The sequence below is a fragment of the Branchiostoma lanceolatum genome, chromosome 1, assembly GCF_035083965.1.
Source record: "Branchiostoma lanceolatum isolate klBraLanc5 chromosome 1, klBraLanc5.hap2, whole genome shotgun sequence".
Classification (NCBI taxonomy): domain Eukaryota; kingdom Metazoa; phylum Chordata; class Leptocardii; order Amphioxiformes; family Branchiostomatidae; genus Branchiostoma; species Branchiostoma lanceolatum.
In genome coordinates this window covers 35,217,635-35,237,062 of record NC_089722.1, presented here as the reverse complement: position 1 = coordinate 35,237,062, position 19,428 = coordinate 35,217,635, and the positions used below count along the sequence as shown (strand labels likewise).

Sequence of the window (19,428 nt, the reverse complement as noted above, 5' to 3'; positions counted from 1 at the left end):
AGAAGGTGTACGAAGACATTTCAAAGGCCATGAGGGAACGTAGCTTCAACAACCATTCAGTGCCAACAGAAGACAACTATCATACAACTCTTGGTTAGCACAGAAAAGTGAAAGTTTTAAGCTGTCGATTGGATGTTTTGGCCACGTTTTTGAATCATAAAATCTTGTTACAGTCACCAATTCGAGGCAGCGCAGGATCACAACAGACTTAACACAAAATGTAAACTGTTTCAGATTGGATTTTAGCCAAAACAAATAAAACCGTTTTGATTTTTTATCATTAACGGGGCCTTAGTGTTATGAGTCCTTTTGCATACAAACCCTGCACTAAGTTTCCCTCAAATATGGAAAAGGATCTAGCGCTATCCTCTATGAATCAGCTTTATTTTTTGTAAAAGTATTTAGGATGGAAATTGTCTGGAAAAGACAGGAAAGCTTTACTCACACAACAAGAGTACAGCAATTTTTTGTAGGGTCAACTCGGAGTAGACAAATCGTAAAAAAAAGTGCAATATCTGCAAAACATACTAATTTAAACTTTTGAAAAAAATACTGAGCTTGAATCAACCCCTCACATCTGTTTGGAGATTACCAGGGGCTCTCTGTGAAACTGCCTTTTCCAGAAACTTGCTCTCAAGCTAGGGCTACCATCTGGTGGGCAGTGACAGCTACAGTTCAAGCATGACCAATCAGAAACAGCCAAATGCCTCAGACCTCAGTACATGCCTGGCAGCATGTATATGATGGCATATGCTTTATAGTAATAGCTTAAACGGTACAGAAATCTTTCTATAGTGCAATTTCTTCTGACATGGCTAAATTTTGCAAATTGGACATTAAAAAAAAGGATCATCATTCTGATGTTTTCAATATGACTGGATCACAGGGGATTCCAATGGAAGGCCATGCAGAAAGAAGATACTGCTTGACCCCTTGCCCCTGGCACAGACTGGTAGTGTACATGTATGTGCAAGTTCCCTTGAGGTTTGTGGAAAGAGCCAGCACACACTGGACACATACCAGCCTGTATGTGGATGCACCTCTGAATGCTTTTGAGTTGTAAAGAACCCTTTTACCTTTATAAAGCATTTAAAACTCATTGGATAAAATGATTTTTGCTGAACAATTAATCTAAATGTTAAGATGACTGAATGGGGAGTCACTTAAAATGAGACTAATACACAAATACTCATGTACAAATCAAGCTAGAAAGATTGGAAATGGTAAACAACAGTCGTAGTGAGTGTGAAATGTTAAAGTTAAAGACATTGGGACTTGGAGATACAATTGAGGCATAAACTTAATATAATGAATGAAGATGCCAATGGATAGTTTTTCTCACCCTATTTCTAAGGCAGTATTGTGTAGTAAGTCAGCAGAACATCACAACTGTCCCAAGTCCTGTTCACAGTTTCATGGAAAGTCTATGACCAACTGCACATGTAAGAGGTTATAGAGAAATGATGTGGATGCTGAGAAATCTCAGGCCACTGCAGTCCTGATTAGTCCTGCTGTTTGGAATCCTTTACTCAGATGTAGTGTAAATAGTGGCACATGTGGGCCTCCTTGTCACAGGCTCATTAGTCATGCCTCCTTATCTTTAGATAAATAGAGGTGGTTTACTGACTGAAACAACAGTTGCAGCTACTGGTACCACTAGTCAGTTGACACTAAATGATTTATCCCATGCGCATGCCTCAGCATGATAGCTATAATAGCCAACTGATAGCTAAAAATGTTGTCCTTACAATCAAATCTTTCCCCTCTTCTATTTGATTGATGGTACAATGTACTGTGAATGATGAAACTCCATGCTTCAATTTTTTGGCAAACCTCATTGTTTCAGAAAGTGCGAGGCCCCCTCTTATCTTGTACATTGTACTGGCCATGACTGAACTGCAACCATTCAATAGGTACAGGCTATGCCTGGACAGAGGTATGTAGAGAAAGAAAGAACATAAAAAAGAGGACAGAGGGAAGAGTAGAGATCACCCGGTGGTTCTAAAGCATCATGTTAGTATTTCCACGAACCGACGTGCACCACCTTCCAACCTGGTCATGCGTCGCTTCAGCAGGGGGCATGACGGTTCCTCTGTGTAAAGAGAAACTGACTTGGTGGTAGTAATAGGGTCAAATGCTAATAACATGCTAATAACTTGCCCGCAGTAGCAATAGAAACATGTTTTTCCTCATTCTGAATCATTTGTGCCATTGTTATTGAATGTCGTTGCATGCTGCAAGTGCAATGGCCTGCCACCAGTGACTGTTTCTTTGGTGTTCTATACCGGGTGAGGACAAATGCCGGGGTCAAACCTGGGCATTGCCTGTCCCTGTATATTTGCCTCATCCCCCTTCTTTGTTGGACATGTACGCTGCGTCTCCTAAGCAGGAAAAACGCGGGTAGCAAGATTTGAATATATGAAACAAGCGGCTCTTCTCCTGTTATTTCAACTGTAAATGGCTACTGTAATATCCTGCTACTGTAATATCCTGCGCCAATGGTGGCCTGCTGCGGTTCTGCCCGTGTATCTAAAACTCTAAAGACATCCGTCGCATGACAGTATACCGTCACCAGCTTAAAGCAGGCCTTTTAAACATGGCAAAGTCTAAATTTGAAATTTGTTCCTCGATCAGTCTTTGAGCCAGACATGAGTCTAAGTGGGTGTTTATCTAGTCTCTACCAGACTAACTACGCCAGGGTTTCACTTGAAATGTGATCTTACGGACTGACTCTACTGGCTGATTATTCCTTTTTCTGCCCAATTCTACAATTCATGCGCCCGTAAGAGGGCCTGGTGGAGACTAATGTTTATCTATCATAAGGCCACAACAATTTTGTTTTTTGCTTCTCTGACAACAGAGAAACACAGGTGATGGGAAGAAAAATAATGAAATTAGAAATTCTTTTTAAAAATACGGGGTCAAGCTACAGGCTTACATAACATAAAGAACAAGACAGAATTATTCAGTTTTCAGCTTTTCATGGCACATTTGCTGCAATGTGAATCCCTTCCTATATTTCTAGTACTACAATAATTTTTGATGTTCACTACTGACTTTGCCAATATAATTACTCCCTTTTCTTTAGTAAAAAGAAAAAAGGATTGAAATACACTTTCTTGCATAATGACTGAAAAATTACAAAGAAGTATTGTTGATCCAATCTAAACATACTTTTTATGATGCGGTCACAAAAGTCATGCATTTATCATTGACATAGTGGTAAAATCTGTCTTTGCAAAAAAAAGTCAGTATCATTTAATTGATCAAAAAACTGTCCTAAAGTGCATGCAGTCCCTGTGGAGGTGTGGACCCTGTGCAGGTCTGGGTGGACATACATTGTTTATGTCTGGATAGACAAATGAGATAGGAATTCTTGTTATATTCCCCTTCCAGTGGGAAGGGGGATATACTGTTTTTGCTTGCCTGTTCTTCTTCTTCTTCTTCTTCTTTCTTCTTCTGCCAAAAACCAAGTAGATGTGCGGTGGTAGCTCTACTAATGGTATTGCAGCAAGTTATATGTACCTTATGTTACAATGTACGGATGTTATATTTGAGATGTAGGTACCTATAGGAAAGGTGAATACACCTGACAATAAATTATGCTAATGAGGGCATCATTTGCATAATTTATGCAAAAACTTGTATTGCGTTTACAGTAAAAGCTGCAGATGTCATATTTGAGATGTAGATAAATGTAGGAAAGGTAAACACACCTGACCATGAATTATGCTAATGATGACCTCATTTGCATAATTTATGCAGAAACTTGTATTTCCCTTACCGTAAAAGCTACAGATGTCATATTTGAGATGTAGGTATATTTAGGAAAGGTGAACACGCCTGGACATAAATTATGCTAATGAGGACCTCATTTGCATAATGTATGTATATCCCTTACCGTAAAGACTATGGATGGCATATTTCAGATGTAGTTTGTCTCTAGTCGTGCTGACACCATAATATTTCAACTTGAAACTACCGTCCGCCGCACGCACAATGACGGTGCTGTCGGACAGGTGTGAACATTAATTCGGGAGAGAAGATTCGTCTTGAACATCTTACCACTAATTACATTCTATACAGCAGCTATTCGTTCCATCCTTGGCTTGAGGAGAGTGCTACGGATATAGACGTGTCGAAGTAAAAAAATACATGAAAAAACTGCCGTACCGCACACATCAGGCCTACGGGAACAACCCGTGTGTTGAGTCGGTAGCTATAGAACGTCAAAGTCCACATCCACCGTCATGGCAACGTGTACATTATTCATGGAAAGTTAGCCGGATGCCGTAGCATTGATAATACTACTATGTCCATATATTCCTTGTTGTGTTAGGAGCAAACTTTGAGGAAAATATCGTCCTCAGTCCACAATCACACGCAACATTTAGACAAAAAACTGTTCCTCACAAACCTTTGTCGTCTGCTTGACAACAGGATTCTGGGTAATGATATGGCGGCGGGAAAACACACGTGCCGTAGGTTGTAGCAACAAAGAGGGGTTTTGATGATTGATCACACTTAGAGTCCAATTGCAGGTCAGCAATTTTAAGAAAATAAGTTGTCTTGTAAATGATTGTGTTTAGCAGGAAGCGAATGTGACATTTGTCTTATAAACCAGCCGACAACGATGTAGTGTGATTCCCCCACGAAGCCCTCAGACTGTTCCAATAAGGGACGGAGAGTTTTTGTCCTCGTCGCCTTCTAATGCATACTTATCAAAGCTTTTCAGACAGTGTTCTGAATACGTTAGTCTGTCAAGTTTGCATTTCTACCGGTATTACTGATGTTGCATCTAGCACATATCCCTAAATACACCGTTTTTGAAAAATCCCGAATTTAAGTACCCCACAAATTTATGTTACCCAACGTTATAGTCAACGTCCATAGAAATTACATATTGCATTAATCTGTATGGAGAATGCAAATACAGTCAAACCTGTATTAGCGGTCACCTTTGCATAGCGGCCACCTGCCCATAGTGGTCACTTTTTGTCGGTCCCTTGGATTTTTCCCATTGACATAAGCATTAAGAATTAGGCTATAACGGCCACCTGTCCAACGCAGTCGCGGCCAGACAATTTTCAGTCCCGCGAGTACAGTAACACTGTCGGTAACGGTCACGGCGCGCCGATAGAAGCCGCATCGCCACCGCACGCCGGGTTCAAAATCTTCATTTTTTCACGCAGTTATCAAATTTATGTGGATTCAACTGGATAGGATGATAATAAAGAAAACCAGAATGTTTTATCTTTGCTAGAAAATCCATGGTTTGACGCGAAGTCAGTATAATTTTCTTCACATGGCTTGCGTTTGTACATCGTAGCAAAATTGACCATTTCTGTGCATTTCGACTGGACAAATATTACGGCAGCTTTTTGGAAAATACAACTCGCACATGTAGCTGATGCAGTAAGTTCGGGAAATGTTTGAATGCCGGCCCAATATCCGTTTTCCCCGGTGCTCAAAGTCAAAACGTGTTTCGCGCAATTTTCAAAATGGCGCTGATAGTCAGCAGCATCAAGGAGGTTGGCAGCACAAAGGTCAACGGTAGACACCACTATTTCGGAGGTATAAAGCGCTAAATTTATTTTGCTGCAAAGTATCACTGAGGATAATTACTTTACCAAAAGCTTTACAAGAATATTAATAACATTAATATGATGTAAAATTTGGGCTATTGCAATTTTCTGAAAAGAATAAAGCCATCAAAAGATCGATCTTCTTCTGAGTACCCTATTAGCATAATGGTAGAAGCTGATAATGACAAGCGGCAAGTGAAACAACAAAAGACTAAGGAAAACTATCGCCACGATTTTATGTTTCAAAACGGTCGAAAACGAACAGTAAGTGGCAACTGAGCAACATATATTTTGTTCTTAACTGACTAGGTGGCAACAACAATCGACTTTCTAAAATGTGACTTACCTATGCAATGTTTACATGTGTACTGTACGGTGAATAAATGTATCTCAGTGGGTACTGAAAATATGTGTCACTCGTGGTCATCATTAATCAACATTTTCTCCATAGCGGCCACCTGTCCTTAGCGGCCAGTTTTGGCCAGTCCCTTGAGTGACCGCTATAGACAGGTTTGACTGTAAGTGCATGCAGTCTGCACACGTCAAATTCCTATCTACACATAGGTGTATGTAGTCTACACACATCATACGTAATGTACATATAGGTGTATGTAGTCTATGAATATAGAATACAGACTACATATAGGTGTGTGTAGTATACATACGTCGTGTGTAGTGTACATACGTCGTGTGTAGAGTACATACACTTATGTGTAGACTACATATAGGTGTATGTAGTCTACGCAGTCTACACATAGGCGTGTGTAATCTACACATAGGTGTGTGTAGACTACATATATGTGTATGTAGTCTACACACATCGTATGTAGAATTTCTCGTTTTAGTTGGGAATGTGTTTAACATTTTATTTTATAGGAATCAGACAATTAAATGAATCAATTGTTAAAAGCTGCAAAGGTGTCATCTGCAGCTTTGATATTTTCCAAAAAGTTTTTAGAAATAGCAGTTACATTTCTGACAACTTACAATACTGCAAGTCACTTGTAACTTGAAACTTGTATTTCAAGCTGTGTTTAAAATGAAGAGCAACTACAAAAGAGAATGAAGTCTTCATTACAACATGCACATACCACTCTCCTCAATCTGAGCCTGTCCAGACTTAGTAGTTGCCACGACGTTTGCTGTGGCATTGGCCACACCCTTGGAAGCCACCCGCAGCTCCTTCAGTGTTGCACTGTTTTTCTCAGCCTTGACCTGCAAAATAGTATCAGAACAGGTCAAGTCAAACCTGGCGCAAGCAACCACTCAAGGGTCGGAGTAAAAATGGTTGCTGAGGACAGGTGGTTGCTCTCGACAAGTTGGCTGGTTGAAAAAACATACATTTGAACGAAATACACCTTAGTTCCCAGAAAACATATCTACAAGAGATGCCCATAGTTTTTAATCTCCATGCTGTTATGTAAACATTACTGGTATTGTTGTGAAGAATACTGTGTGTATCAGAATTGTTTCTGATTCTGGTGTTAAAACTAAAATGGCTGATAGTGCCAGAGCTTGCAGAAATCATGTTGAAGATGCTGCTGCTGGCTTGGATGCTGCTGTCAATCAATTTGGTTGTTGAGGGGAGGGTTAATGCCACTTTGGGACTGCAAAAAAGTGGTTGCTGGTTGGGGAAGACGGTTGCTTGGGAGAAGGTCTTAAGGTACGGTAGTGTCTAAGGGCGGCTGAGGAATTTTGGGATGTTTTTGAAAAAACCCTTTCTTACATGTAAGCTTTATAAACCTTCCTCAACCTTAATTTTTTTTCAGGTAGTACCTTATAGCAAGGTGATAATTTATGCAAATTAATATGATGTTATGATTACGTCATCAAGATTTATAAGGCCACGCCCCTTTTTTTAGAAAAAACGCTCTCCTTGGCTTATGCTTCAATGTTTATCAATATAACTTTGCAGGAATGTACATGATAGTAATACTTAAAGAATGACGCGTGCCTAAGCGAATATTTTGAAATATAGATTTTTGGCGAATTTTTTTTATTTGATAACAAACAAAAAAAGAGATAATCGGTATAAAACAGCCTATAACATTTAAGTGCCCTACGCAATCAAACCAGCATATAATCAACCAACCCACTTACAATACAAAATGTGGGTCACTTCATTTTCCACTGCCTTCAACAAAGAAGTCAAACCCAACCATAGTCAACCATTATAGTTAACATTTCACGGTAGACTAGTTAACTATAATTTCAATTTCCATGTATCTCCATGTACTTGATTTTGATTTTATTCTATTTATTTATTTATTTGCACATATTAAAATCAGTTTGTAGTACATAATAGAACAGAACAAAAAAATATACGTGCTGGGGGAAGAAAAAAAGCCATGATGGCTTGTACATCTAACTTAACAAAAAAATAAGTCTAACAATTCATAACATGATTATAGTAGTAAGTGATAGCAATATGACAACAAATCAGACAATGATAATAAGAGCAAAATGCTAACAAAATAATAATTGATTGCATACATGTTTGTCTGCAATTATCTTTGGGCATGAACTTGCAATAAAGTCATTATCATAAAAAGGCCCTGCACAGTAGAAACAGTGCAGGATACATGTACCAGTGTTCTCGCCAGCGCCCGTCCTCCCGTCATTTGACGGGTTTTTGTCGCGCATGACGGACAAAATTTTTGCCCAACCCGTCATTTCTAATGGACAAAAATCGGTGTGTAAAGATATCTAGACAGAGTTTAGAATTTTGCAAAAACTCCAGAGGATCACCGGAAGTTCGCGACGAGGGCGATCTAGATCATTTCTAATGCCCGCCGGCGACAACCCCAGCCACACAGAAAGAGCGCCGTGGTGGATATTTGGTGGCCGCCGAAAACTCGGCGTCATGCGCCGCCCTCCCCACAGTTTTGGCTGGTCGCATTGGGCTGACGTTTATTTCTGTTTTGTCCCTCTCGGTTCACCGTCAGTTATTGTTATCAAAGAAGCCTAAAAATTCAGAAATATTCCTATAGCTATCAGGCTTTCTGTAATCTGTAAAACATTATTAAAGTTTTAAGCCGCGGCGGCTGAGTTGCATGTGCTTTCTACTCGTAAGAAATGGTAAACAGGCGTCAGATATTCTATTCCACCAATCACAGTGCGTCGTCTCCGTCGCGTCAAGAAATACCGACCAATGACATGCGAGTCTCGCTACTCGCATGATTTCAGCTAAGCGTGAATTTGCGAGATGTTAAGGGAATGGCGGGGATCGCAAGGATCGCACGATGAAGCGGCTGTTGGAAGGCTTGAATCGACAACCTTTGAAGACATTCAGTGCAGTTACCGGAGAAATTAATCGTGGAAAACATGGGAGAAAAAAAATGGACGTCTTTATGGCGTTCTTTCTCAAAGTAGGGTGTCAAATTCCTCATTATGTTCAATAATTGCAGGGAGCATACGGGACAAGTGTTGAAAAATTTTATTTTTGCCGACTTATTCTGTGTGTATTTTTGGTAGGACGTAGATACGTAATAAAGTTTTGTTGTGCTTGATTTTCTTTTCTTTGCCGATTGTATACAACATAGAAATGTAGCTTGTGTGTGAACATTCGATCTTACCGCGATGACGGCACGCCTCCCCCCAAAATTAAGCCTGAAACCCTTGTGTAATTTTTCACCGAAAGAGATGTCATTAAACTAAGCTTATGCTACCAAGAAATTTGCCCCTCAGAATGCAGGAAATAGCGTTTCAGAGGGTCTAGATTCCAAAATTTTCCGGGGGAGGATTCTATTCCACCAATCGTACGATAATCCTCCCCCGGACCCCCCTATCATGGTCACGCCTCCGGCGCGACGCCTCGCGCCTTCGGCGATCGATATGTTCTTCCCTCCAGCAAAATTTAAATGACGGGTAAAAATTTCAGGCTGGCGAGAACACTGACATGTACAAATGTATGGCAAGGTCCAGTACTCTGCAGCCATACCTTGGATGCTGCCACCAATTGGGCAGAGCTTGCGGCTATCTCATGAGAACAAACGACCAGCTCCTCAAACTTCCCTGTTCCCTGGATGACTTTGTCTGCTGCATCCCTGTGGAACCATAAAAACAACGATTGAAAGGGAATTGCCATGCTATAAAGTACATTATATAAGGATTGTTGGTGCATGAATGGAGGGACTCAATAGTACATGCACAAGGACATAAACATTTGGAATCAAGTGCACATGCACATAACGTACAAGGACATATTTTTTCAGCGCATTGTGTGGCCTGTACGTATGGTCAACAAGATACACTGGTACATGTAATCATATTTATGTCATACCTGAGCCTGATACGGGTGTTCCGAACTGTGTAATAACTATCAGTATCACATGAGGTTCTAGAGTTGTATCACACAGGCTTCCATAGAATATTTAGAATGTATTTCGAGCACGCCGTTTACGCTGCTGTCGAAAATTCAAAAACCGGATTCGGAGGTTGGAATCAATGTTGTTACAGTACCGTATTTCTTCTAATAAAGGACGCACCCTAAATAAAGTGCGCACCCCCGATTTGGGCTTCACCGCAACCCCAATCACGCCAGCTGAGATACTTCACAGAAAAACCTTAATAAAGTGCGCACCCCCGATCTTCTTCTTCTTCTTCTTCTTCTTGTTGATGCTCACAGTCAAATTTGCTCCAAGATGTGACCACGCCCCGGTATTTGGCACGCTATGAAGTCCTAGTGTCTTTCTTAATCGTTCCATTTTCAAGGAATTTTCGGGAAAACATTACCATTATTTGGGGTCAACACTTAGCCCTCTACTCCGCTCAAATTTTGAGTAAAAAGTTTTAAAGTTTAAACGTCACGCTGAGAACCTCGCGCCAGGATATCTGACAAACTTCCTTGATATTGAAGGACCAGACGACGATCCGCTTGATTTCTACCGGGCTAGTCAAAGACAAACGTGTAAAACGCATTTTGAGATAAAATAAAAGTTCGTCTCTCGGCATTTATGCCGCAAAATACAGCGTTGCATTGACAAATCATTTCATTTCGCCGATCGCCCGCCGCCATTGTTTAAAAAATCTGCTGCCCCAAGATGCATTTCGCGTGTTACGTAATCCTTATCACGTGTTCGCATTACGCGTCTCTGATTGGTTACTGCTGCAGCTAAAGGCGGGAATTTTGCAGACGAAGTGCATCATGGGGCAGCAGAATCGCGGTCGAAGTTTTTTCTTTGTCTGAAATGTTACACTTGAAAACGCAATAAAAACGCGGTTTTATCGACTACATAGCAACATTATGGTGAAGAAAATGCAAAACCAAAAGATGTTTTCGGGAAAGCATACATTCATTTGCGGATTGATGGTGGCTTTTGCGTAATTTTAGCGATCAATGAACCCGGAAGTGTGCCGAGAGCGGCGTGGGTTTTCGCGTTTTATCCGTCAAAACAAAAACAAAACTCCCGCTGAAGCGAACTCTGGAACATTTCAGATTCTAGCTATTACGGTTTTGATAGATAATATCTACAGATACGCACGATGTGCCCATATTTGCAGCCGTGTGGGTGGTTAGGAAATTATTGACGTCGCAAGCGGCGTAGTACAAGCGGCGTGGGGTACGAAATTATGGCCGGCCCGACACACTGAAATAGTCGCGCGGTTGAAAACACCCAGCGTTATTTGGTGTCTCATAATTTGATATCTAATATCGCTAAATCAATTATTTTTATATCTAGAATACCTTTTCAAAAATATACGTATGATGTAGCATCGTTATCTTGTAAACATAAGAACATGAATAAGAACAGAACATGCATAAATTATCGTTGCGTGTCGGCGAAGTGGCGGGGCTAGCCTGCTGGGGTAATAATCGGTGACTTCCTGACTTACGTCGCGACTTTTCTCGAGAGAAAACCTAAATAAAGTGCGCACCCCGACTTTGGCTTTGACCTGAAGCCTCATCTTGAAGGTTGAAATGTCAAAAAAGTGCGTCCTTTATTAGAAGAAATACGGTATTTTGTTCGAGGACACAAAACTCCCTCAACTTCTGGCGCATTCCTCATTGAAATGTGTGTTTTCTCCGGTGGGTATGACATAAACAAAATACAACACGGTGTATTCCGCATCACCCTCGGTCCCAGCCCTCCCATGGGTCGGATTGCCCTCCTGCCTACGGCCGTCGGGCGATCCTACCCGCGGTCGGGCTTGTACCTCGGGTGATACGGAATACCCTGTATTGTACTCTATATTTATGTCATGCCTGGGCCTGATACGGGTGTTCCGGACCGTGTGATAACTGTCCGGATCACATAGATAGAGTTCGGGAGTGTTATCACACAGGCTTCCATAGAATATTTCGAATGCATTTCGAGCGCGTCCGTTGCGCTGCCGTCGGGATTTCGAATACCGGATTCGGACGTTAGAATCAATGTTGCTACAGTTTCTTGTTCGAGGACACAAAACTCCCTCAACTTCTGGCACATTCCGCATTGAAATGTGTGTTTTCTCGGGTGGGTGTGACCAAGGTATGACATAAATAAAATACAACACGTTGTATTCCGCATCACCCTCAGTCCCAGCCCTCCCGCAGGTCGGGCTGGTACCTCGGGTGATACGGAATACTCCGTGTTGTATTCTATATGTACGTGATGGGTGACAAATACAAGACCAGAAGTACTCTATAACACATGGTTTACAGGGAGCTAGGATAAGAGCAAACAGTTTGATACTGACGTGAGCACAGTTGCACCCCAGCCGACAGTCTTGGCTGCGGAGACAAGTCCCTCTGTCCAGCGAGGGTTTCGGTTGTAAAACTCCTGGGCTGTAGCTGTACCCTGTAGGGATGGTAGATAACATGTCAAACTCCTGGGCAGTAGCTGTACCCTGTAGGGATGGTAGATAACATGTCAAACTCCTGGGCTGTAGCTGTACCCTGTAGGGATGGTAGATAACATGTCAAACTCCTGGGCTGTAGTTGTACCCTGTAGGGATGGTAGGTAACACGTCAAACTCCTGGGCTGTAGCTGGCCTGCACCCTGCAGTTTCCTTTGATAGAATAATGCTAAGGAGCCATTTATATACGGCTATTCCAAGATAAGGGTGCGCCAATGGCATCCTGCATTGTTATAGCATTCTTACTTGACAGTAGCGTCCGTAAACTGCATATACATGTACATTTGTACTGTGCAATACTAAAAGTCTGTCAAATAGCATAACTTTAAAACCGCACAGTATCCAAAAATGAAAATAAAAAAACATGGTATTACAGACTACTTGTAGTAAAAAATGTCTGTACTGAGAGTTGAAAATTTGAAACTTGAGAAGTGCAACACCCTGATCTTGGAATATCTGATACATTAACACATTTGAATGTGAGATAGAGAAGAGAACGACAAATTATCAAAACCTATGATATATTTGTGACAACAGTGGAATTCAAGGTGATGACAAGACTAGCAGGTGGATTTTCTGTGGCCAGTGTGTCAAGCACTCACATTCAGGAACTGAAGTGTCATGTTGTTAGCTTAGCTGAATAATACTGTGTACGTTTAGACTAATCCATCATGCATTTACATGTGATGTACATGTAGTACGTCCAGCCACTATCCACCTATGTGTACAAAATCACATGTATATACATTGTGTTAGCCTGACTGTTGAGTACACAACAGTGCCATTCTCTGGACAACTGTGCACAGCCAATGTTGTGCTATCTACTGTGACTATACTGTACTGTGCACTTAGTACCTCCATCATCTGTCCCAGGCTGTCCAACAACCTTCTCTGATGGGTGCAGATTTATGAAAGATGTAAAAAGCTCCAGTTAGTTGCTTCTTGTTGTTGTGAGTATCCCCAGCTCTTACCACTGCCACTCCCAACTAGCACACATCAACTTTACATCATGCAATGGTAATCTGCTTCATTTTTAGAATATCAATCCATTTTAGTAACTCAATCATTCAATATTTCAACATTGTTGAAGAAATGCATGAATGTTAAATTACTCAATGTAAGATTTTGGCAGCAAAACTGTTAATATTCTGGATAACAAAATCTTCACGTTATTGCCACGTTACGCCTTGCACCTTCTAGCATAGCCTCCTCCACAGACTTCCTGGAACGGCGGCGTATATATTTGGGGGAGGGGGGGGGGTGGTGACACAATTTCTTACGGGGCCAAGGTTCTCTAATACCGGCAAGGGACTTTCGCCGCCGAGGGAGTTATGTCGCCGTGGGAAAGGCGGTCATCGTGGAGGGAAAGGCGGTCGTTCCTCGGCGACATAACATTTACATTGTTACACGGTCACCTTGCATTACTACATTTGTAATCACATTCCCTAGATTTCCAAAAAGTACATAACAGCCTTCACCATGGTCCCCTTTTTCGGTGGTACCAATAAATACACAACAGCTGAATGTAAACAAACTGCCAGCAATTCTACACTTTTCTGATACAACGACATCAACAAATTTATTCCCTAGATATTGTTAAGTTGGGCAATGCCAATTTAGGGTTAATTCCACTTCCTGTGAAAAAAAATAACCGGAAAATTGGTTTAATCATGAATTGAGCACCCTGTTGCTAAGGCACATCAGCACTTTCACCATCCATCATCTGAACTTTTGTTCTATTCAGAAGTAAGAGTTTTATAATACAGTGCTAAACTTTGTTCCAACACTAAAAGTATTCACGGATCAAATTTTCGACGACCACTGTCGCCTTCTTCAGGATCAATAATGACCAATCACTGCCAAACGTAAACATGCGAGAGTGTCAATAAAGTCACGTGTCTGCAACTCTCGCAAGTTTACGTTCAGCAGTGATTGGTCATTTTTAATCCTGAAGATGGCACAGTGGTCGTCGAAAATTTGATCCGCGAATACCTTCAAGTTAGCGTTGGAAGAAAGTTTAGCACTGTATTATGATTACTACCAACACAGATGAGCTTCCATGATAAGAATTAAGAGTTATCCACTCACCCTGCCCTCAGCCACTATGTCATTTTGCAGGTCCTTAGACTTAATGATCAGCAGCTTGATGGCTTTCATCAGCTCGGTGCACGAGTCCAGGATCCTACAAGTTACAAATACATCGGATTCCGTGAAAAGTTTAATCAGGTTAGTAAGTCACTGAATAAAAAGACTCTTTTTTACACAACCAAGAGATTCATTCCACTGACGTTTCGGTGACCATCTGTCACCTTCTTCAGATGTGTACACTTGGGACCGCATAGTGATGTTACCCCTGTGATTGTACATATTATGTAAATATTTTGCGTTTGGGAATACATCTCATTATCATGTATAAGCAGCAACACCTGTGCTGCATTGCTATGTGAACCAGGCAGAATTGCCTTGAAGAAGGTGACAGATGGTCACCGAAACATCAGTGGAATAAATCTCTTGGTTGTGTAAAAAAGAGTAATTTTATTCAGTTACAAATACATCTCAACAAAATTAGGCTGCAGAACCAGATATTCCTTTGCCAAGTCAGAAATTTATCACACAATGCAAGTTTCTAAGATTTTTGTGTAGAGGGTTGCATCCATATACATGTAGTCCTGTTTGAGGAGAAATTGTATGCAATGCATGCCATGGGACTCTGATGCAATATTGACCAAGAATCCATCAGATACCGTGATGATTTTTAAAACTATGATATACAACTCCTACCTGATAAAGTGATAATACAAATTTGCAACTAAAGTCACAATCATGCCAATAAGGTTTAATGTCTAATTTCCAGATGACACTGTTCTTGAGAGTTGACTTCGTCACAGATTATTGATTGATATTAACACTTTTATCATCCAGAATCTCGTGCATGCGCACTATGTTCTGGATATATGCTATCAAACTCTGAATGTCAGTACTACTCACTGGGTAGAGGTGACCTTTACTAAAACCTGGTGGGGGGAGAGATGGTTGCTAGGCAACAGAACAGAAAGAAACAGGACAGGAAACACAACAAGTTATGGCCAAATATTCAGCAAACTATAGACAAAAGTACAACCCTCAAATATTCTTCATGTACATAGTAGAGATTGGGATGCAGGGCAATCACAGTTTGTCCTAGGACAGATTGGAATTGGAGTCAATCCTGGAACAGATCAGGATCTGTCATAGGACAATCTGCAGTTCTATCTGTCCTGGGACAAGCATGTAGCGAAAGGAAGATATGAAGTTTCTGCATAAATTATGTAAATGAGGTCCTCATTAGCATAATGCACATTCTGTTGTATTCACCTTCCTTAACCTATCTACACCTTCAATATGACATCCGTAGCATCTACTGTAAGGGTAATTGAAGTTCCTGCATAAATCATGCAAATTAGGTCCTCATTAGCACAATGCATATTCCATTGTATTCACCTTTTCTCAACCTACCTACACCTCCAATATGACATCTGTAGCATTTACTGTAAGGAAAATTTTCTGCATTACCAGCAATAGAGCTACCACCCTATATCTACTTGGCTTTGACAGAAGAATAAATTGAAGAAAGAAGAACACGCCAGCAAAAACAATATATTCCCCCCATACCCTATACAGGATATTGGGAGGGAAATATAAAAAGCCATACAGTGGAGCAAAAAAGGAACAAAGGCCTCCACCAGGGCTGTCTCCAGGACCCGTCCCTCCGTCCCAGGACGGAAATTTCCTTGTTGGGACGGAAGAAAATGTCACCCTGTCCGTCCCAAAAATGGGAACTACATAACATAAAATTGATGAAAATACATTTTTCTAGGCTTAAAATTACAGATCAATCAATGAAAATTAAAACATTTGATCTCAAACAATGAGTGGGACGGAAAAATGTAAAGCTGGAGACAGCCCTGGCATCCACCTCACTTCTTTGCCTCACACAAGTCATTAACAGGACCTACTTCTCATTAACCTCCAGTCGGACCCCTGAGCTACCCTGTCGTGACTTGTTCAGCATCTCCTCAATCTTGGCCGCAGCCTTGTCCACTGCTTCAGATGTCTCCGACATTTCCATCTCCACCAACTCACCCAGCTCACTCTTAATGTCAGCAATCTTAGGGATCAGTTCCTAACAAATTATACACAAGTTCATCATAAAGGAATAACCAGAACAGTAACTGTTATGTTTCAAAGCACAGCAATGTCATAGACAAAAAGGACACAAACCCCCATGAAGTAATTGTGGTGTTTGTGGTGTGGGCTAAAGTGTTTGATCCCCTCTTGGACTACCTACATACCAAATTTCATACAAATCCATCAAAAGGGTCTTGACTTATAAGTTATAGGTTTGAAGACGTAGACCCAGACAAGAACTAATTAAAAGTCTTTTCTTAGCATAGAACTTCAAGGCTATTGCAGCATTAATTTTCATTAAATCATATAGATGAGGCCTTGATTTGCATGGTTTATATCTAATGTAATGATAATCAACTTTACTTAACTTCCAAATGCCACAAGAATGAAATTACCATCATTTACCACTACAGAATTCTAGTGTTCTGTTATCAATTGTGCAAATTAGATCCTCCTTTGCATAATCAATATCAAAATTCATCTCAGTTACATTTGTCACATGTCCTATCATGAAATGCAGTGTACTTGAGCACAAAACTGTTAAATGTGCACAAGTTAAGGTGATACAGAGTTCTCACCAGGATTTTTCACAGCGTAGCTATAGAGGGCATGGCAAGCGTGGCAAAGCTGTATGGCGAGCGCTGCAGACGCGAGTATTGTAGAGGGGTCTGGGAGTGTCCTCCCCATAAAAATCTAAAGGGCTAAATTTTGTGAAACAAATCAAAAGTTTTTTTACCTTTGTTAGCCAATGTTAGGCCACACCATTTTGATTTGTTGTTTTTTGGACTTTTTCAGAAAAATATGGAGCAAAAAAAAATTGCAATAAGGCCACACCATTTCAATTTCTTGGTTAACAGAATTTGTAAAAAATTATTGGAAAATTAACATGAAAAAAGAATCTCAGTGGAAAGTTTGTACTTTGGTGCACACAGTTTCAGGGAGTGAACAGGGTCAGGTGCAAGTTTTCACCCCAGCCTTCTGTTTTAATGTTTTTTTTGTGCTAAAATTAAAAAAAAACAAGAGTCCGTAGGACACAATTCTCTGTGAAGTATTTATGGTACATTGTGGGTGTTTGTTATAATTAATTTCCTTTGCTAGTGACCTGCTAGCTGTAAGATAAATGCATGAAATGGATCTTGGTGTAAGGTGTGAAACCACAGACCCCGATTCACTTCTAGGAATTACTATCCCGGTTTATTTTGTTGTATTTGGTGATTAATTGTCTAGGGATGGGCCATTATACTGGATGATTCTTAATGATGGCCCCAGACTTTATATAATATGATGGTGCACTATTTCTCAATTAGAACTGCTAGTCCTATCATCATGTGATACTTTACTTTACGGACCCTGCACTACCCTGTGGGGACTTCTATATTTCATTGTTAAACATAAACATTAAAACATTCACCAGTGAACACCCAGGGCTCTTTGTTTTCATTTTGTTCTATGTATAGGACTGAATTAGACAATTATATGGACAACCTCTTGTTGTACTGTAGGAAAACGCCAGGTGAACCATTTTCGAACTTGACCTCCATTTCCACAACTGCTACACACCTATCAATGAAGATACGTCCAAAGCTTCTCAAGTTATGCCCCTGACATACATATATGGACCCACACCATAGCTAGCGTAATTTAAAACATAAAAATACATATTCACCAAATACCAGCTTGGCAAAGCCCTACACAGGAACTTCTGAGAACGTACGCACACATCACACGCAACCTAGCAGACAGTTTGCCAACTTACATACCTATGCAGCAACGGAATCGTGAGCTGTATGTGAAGCCATGTGTGAAAAGTGCACTTTTAATTAGTGGTAATTAAATAATTAAGACTATTGACCCACTCAAAGTGCATTTCTGCACAGTCCAATTAGTGTTTATAGCAAGTAAAGAAAGGGTGTTTATTCATCTTTTTCTTTCAATACAGGTGAGGTCAACCTGCTGAAAAGTTTGTTTTTATAGCATGGCACAGATAGGACCTAGAAATCCCGGGAAAAGTCACAAATTAAGATATAGATGGCCCCCTTTGAAGAGTAATTATCAATGAACCATTAAGCCTACAACTAAGATCTTTCAGAAATCACAAATATGTAGTACATTCTCTTTACACAATTCATTGCAGGCATGCCTGGTCTGTATCTATCAAACTATATATGGCCTCTGTCGGTCAGTATTGACCATGGTAAAATCCTAATTCACTACAGCCCTACAGCATTGACTATGGCTAAACAGCCCTATACGAGAATGGCAGTCTCTGCCACACAAATCACTTCTGTAAGCTGACACAGTTCTGTTGCAAAGCTCTTCAGACTATTTGCAATTAAAAAGGCTAATTCGTAACATTTCTCAAAGGTCAAAGGTCACCGGACCCCTCGGTGAACCCACCTGGAAGTGACTTCTGTGGGCCGCGGGCTCTTTTCTTGCCCTGATGCCCTGGTTCCTCTCAATCTGCAACGTCTATCAGAACGTAGACTGACCCTGTGCTAGGACTTTGCTCGTGTGATTACCAAGTCAGGATGATATGCACCCTGGCTTTCCCCAGCTCTCAACCAGCAAACCATACATCCAACTTAGGCACACCCGACACTATTAACTGCCAACTGGGACTAAGTGGTACTTAACTAGCCCTGTCCCATCCATGCTGAACATTTTAAATGCTTTGTAACTTATTAGACTGAACTGTGCCCTAATTTGAATTCTACTTGTTTTGTTTTGAGCTTTTCTGTAAAATTTGTCTTTTTCCGTCTGTTATTCAATGAAAAAATTTTGGTTATATTAATTCGTATGTTTTTATTAATGCTTTTTAGAATTCTGTATGACCAAGTGT

The 19,428-nt window shown here is 40.7% G+C and overlaps 1 protein-coding gene across 10 annotated transcripts in view; it reads right to left on the bottom strand.

The window, feature by feature from the left end:
- Positions 1 to 19,428, bottom strand: part of LOC136421056 (huntingtin-interacting protein 1-like) — a 121,460-nt gene that overhangs the window by 20,828 nt on the left and 81,204 nt on the right. For 4 of the 10 annotated variants that reach the window (XM_066408203.1, XM_066408234.1, XM_066408210.1 and 1 more), the window contains 7 exons: positions 16,418 to 16,584; positions 15,411 to 15,458; positions 14,511 to 14,604; positions 13,278 to 13,313; positions 12,264 to 12,364; positions 9,526 to 9,631; positions 6,677 to 6,800 (listed from right to left, as the gene is read on the bottom strand). In XM_066408203.1, the coding sequence (XP_066264300.1) occupies positions 6,677 to 6,800; positions 9,526 to 9,631; positions 12,264 to 12,364; positions 13,278 to 13,313; positions 14,511 to 14,604; positions 15,411 to 15,458; positions 16,418 to 16,584 (676 nt within the window). The other 6 variants (XM_066408218.1, XM_066408242.1, XM_066408250.1 and 3 more) reach the window with 6 other exon arrangements.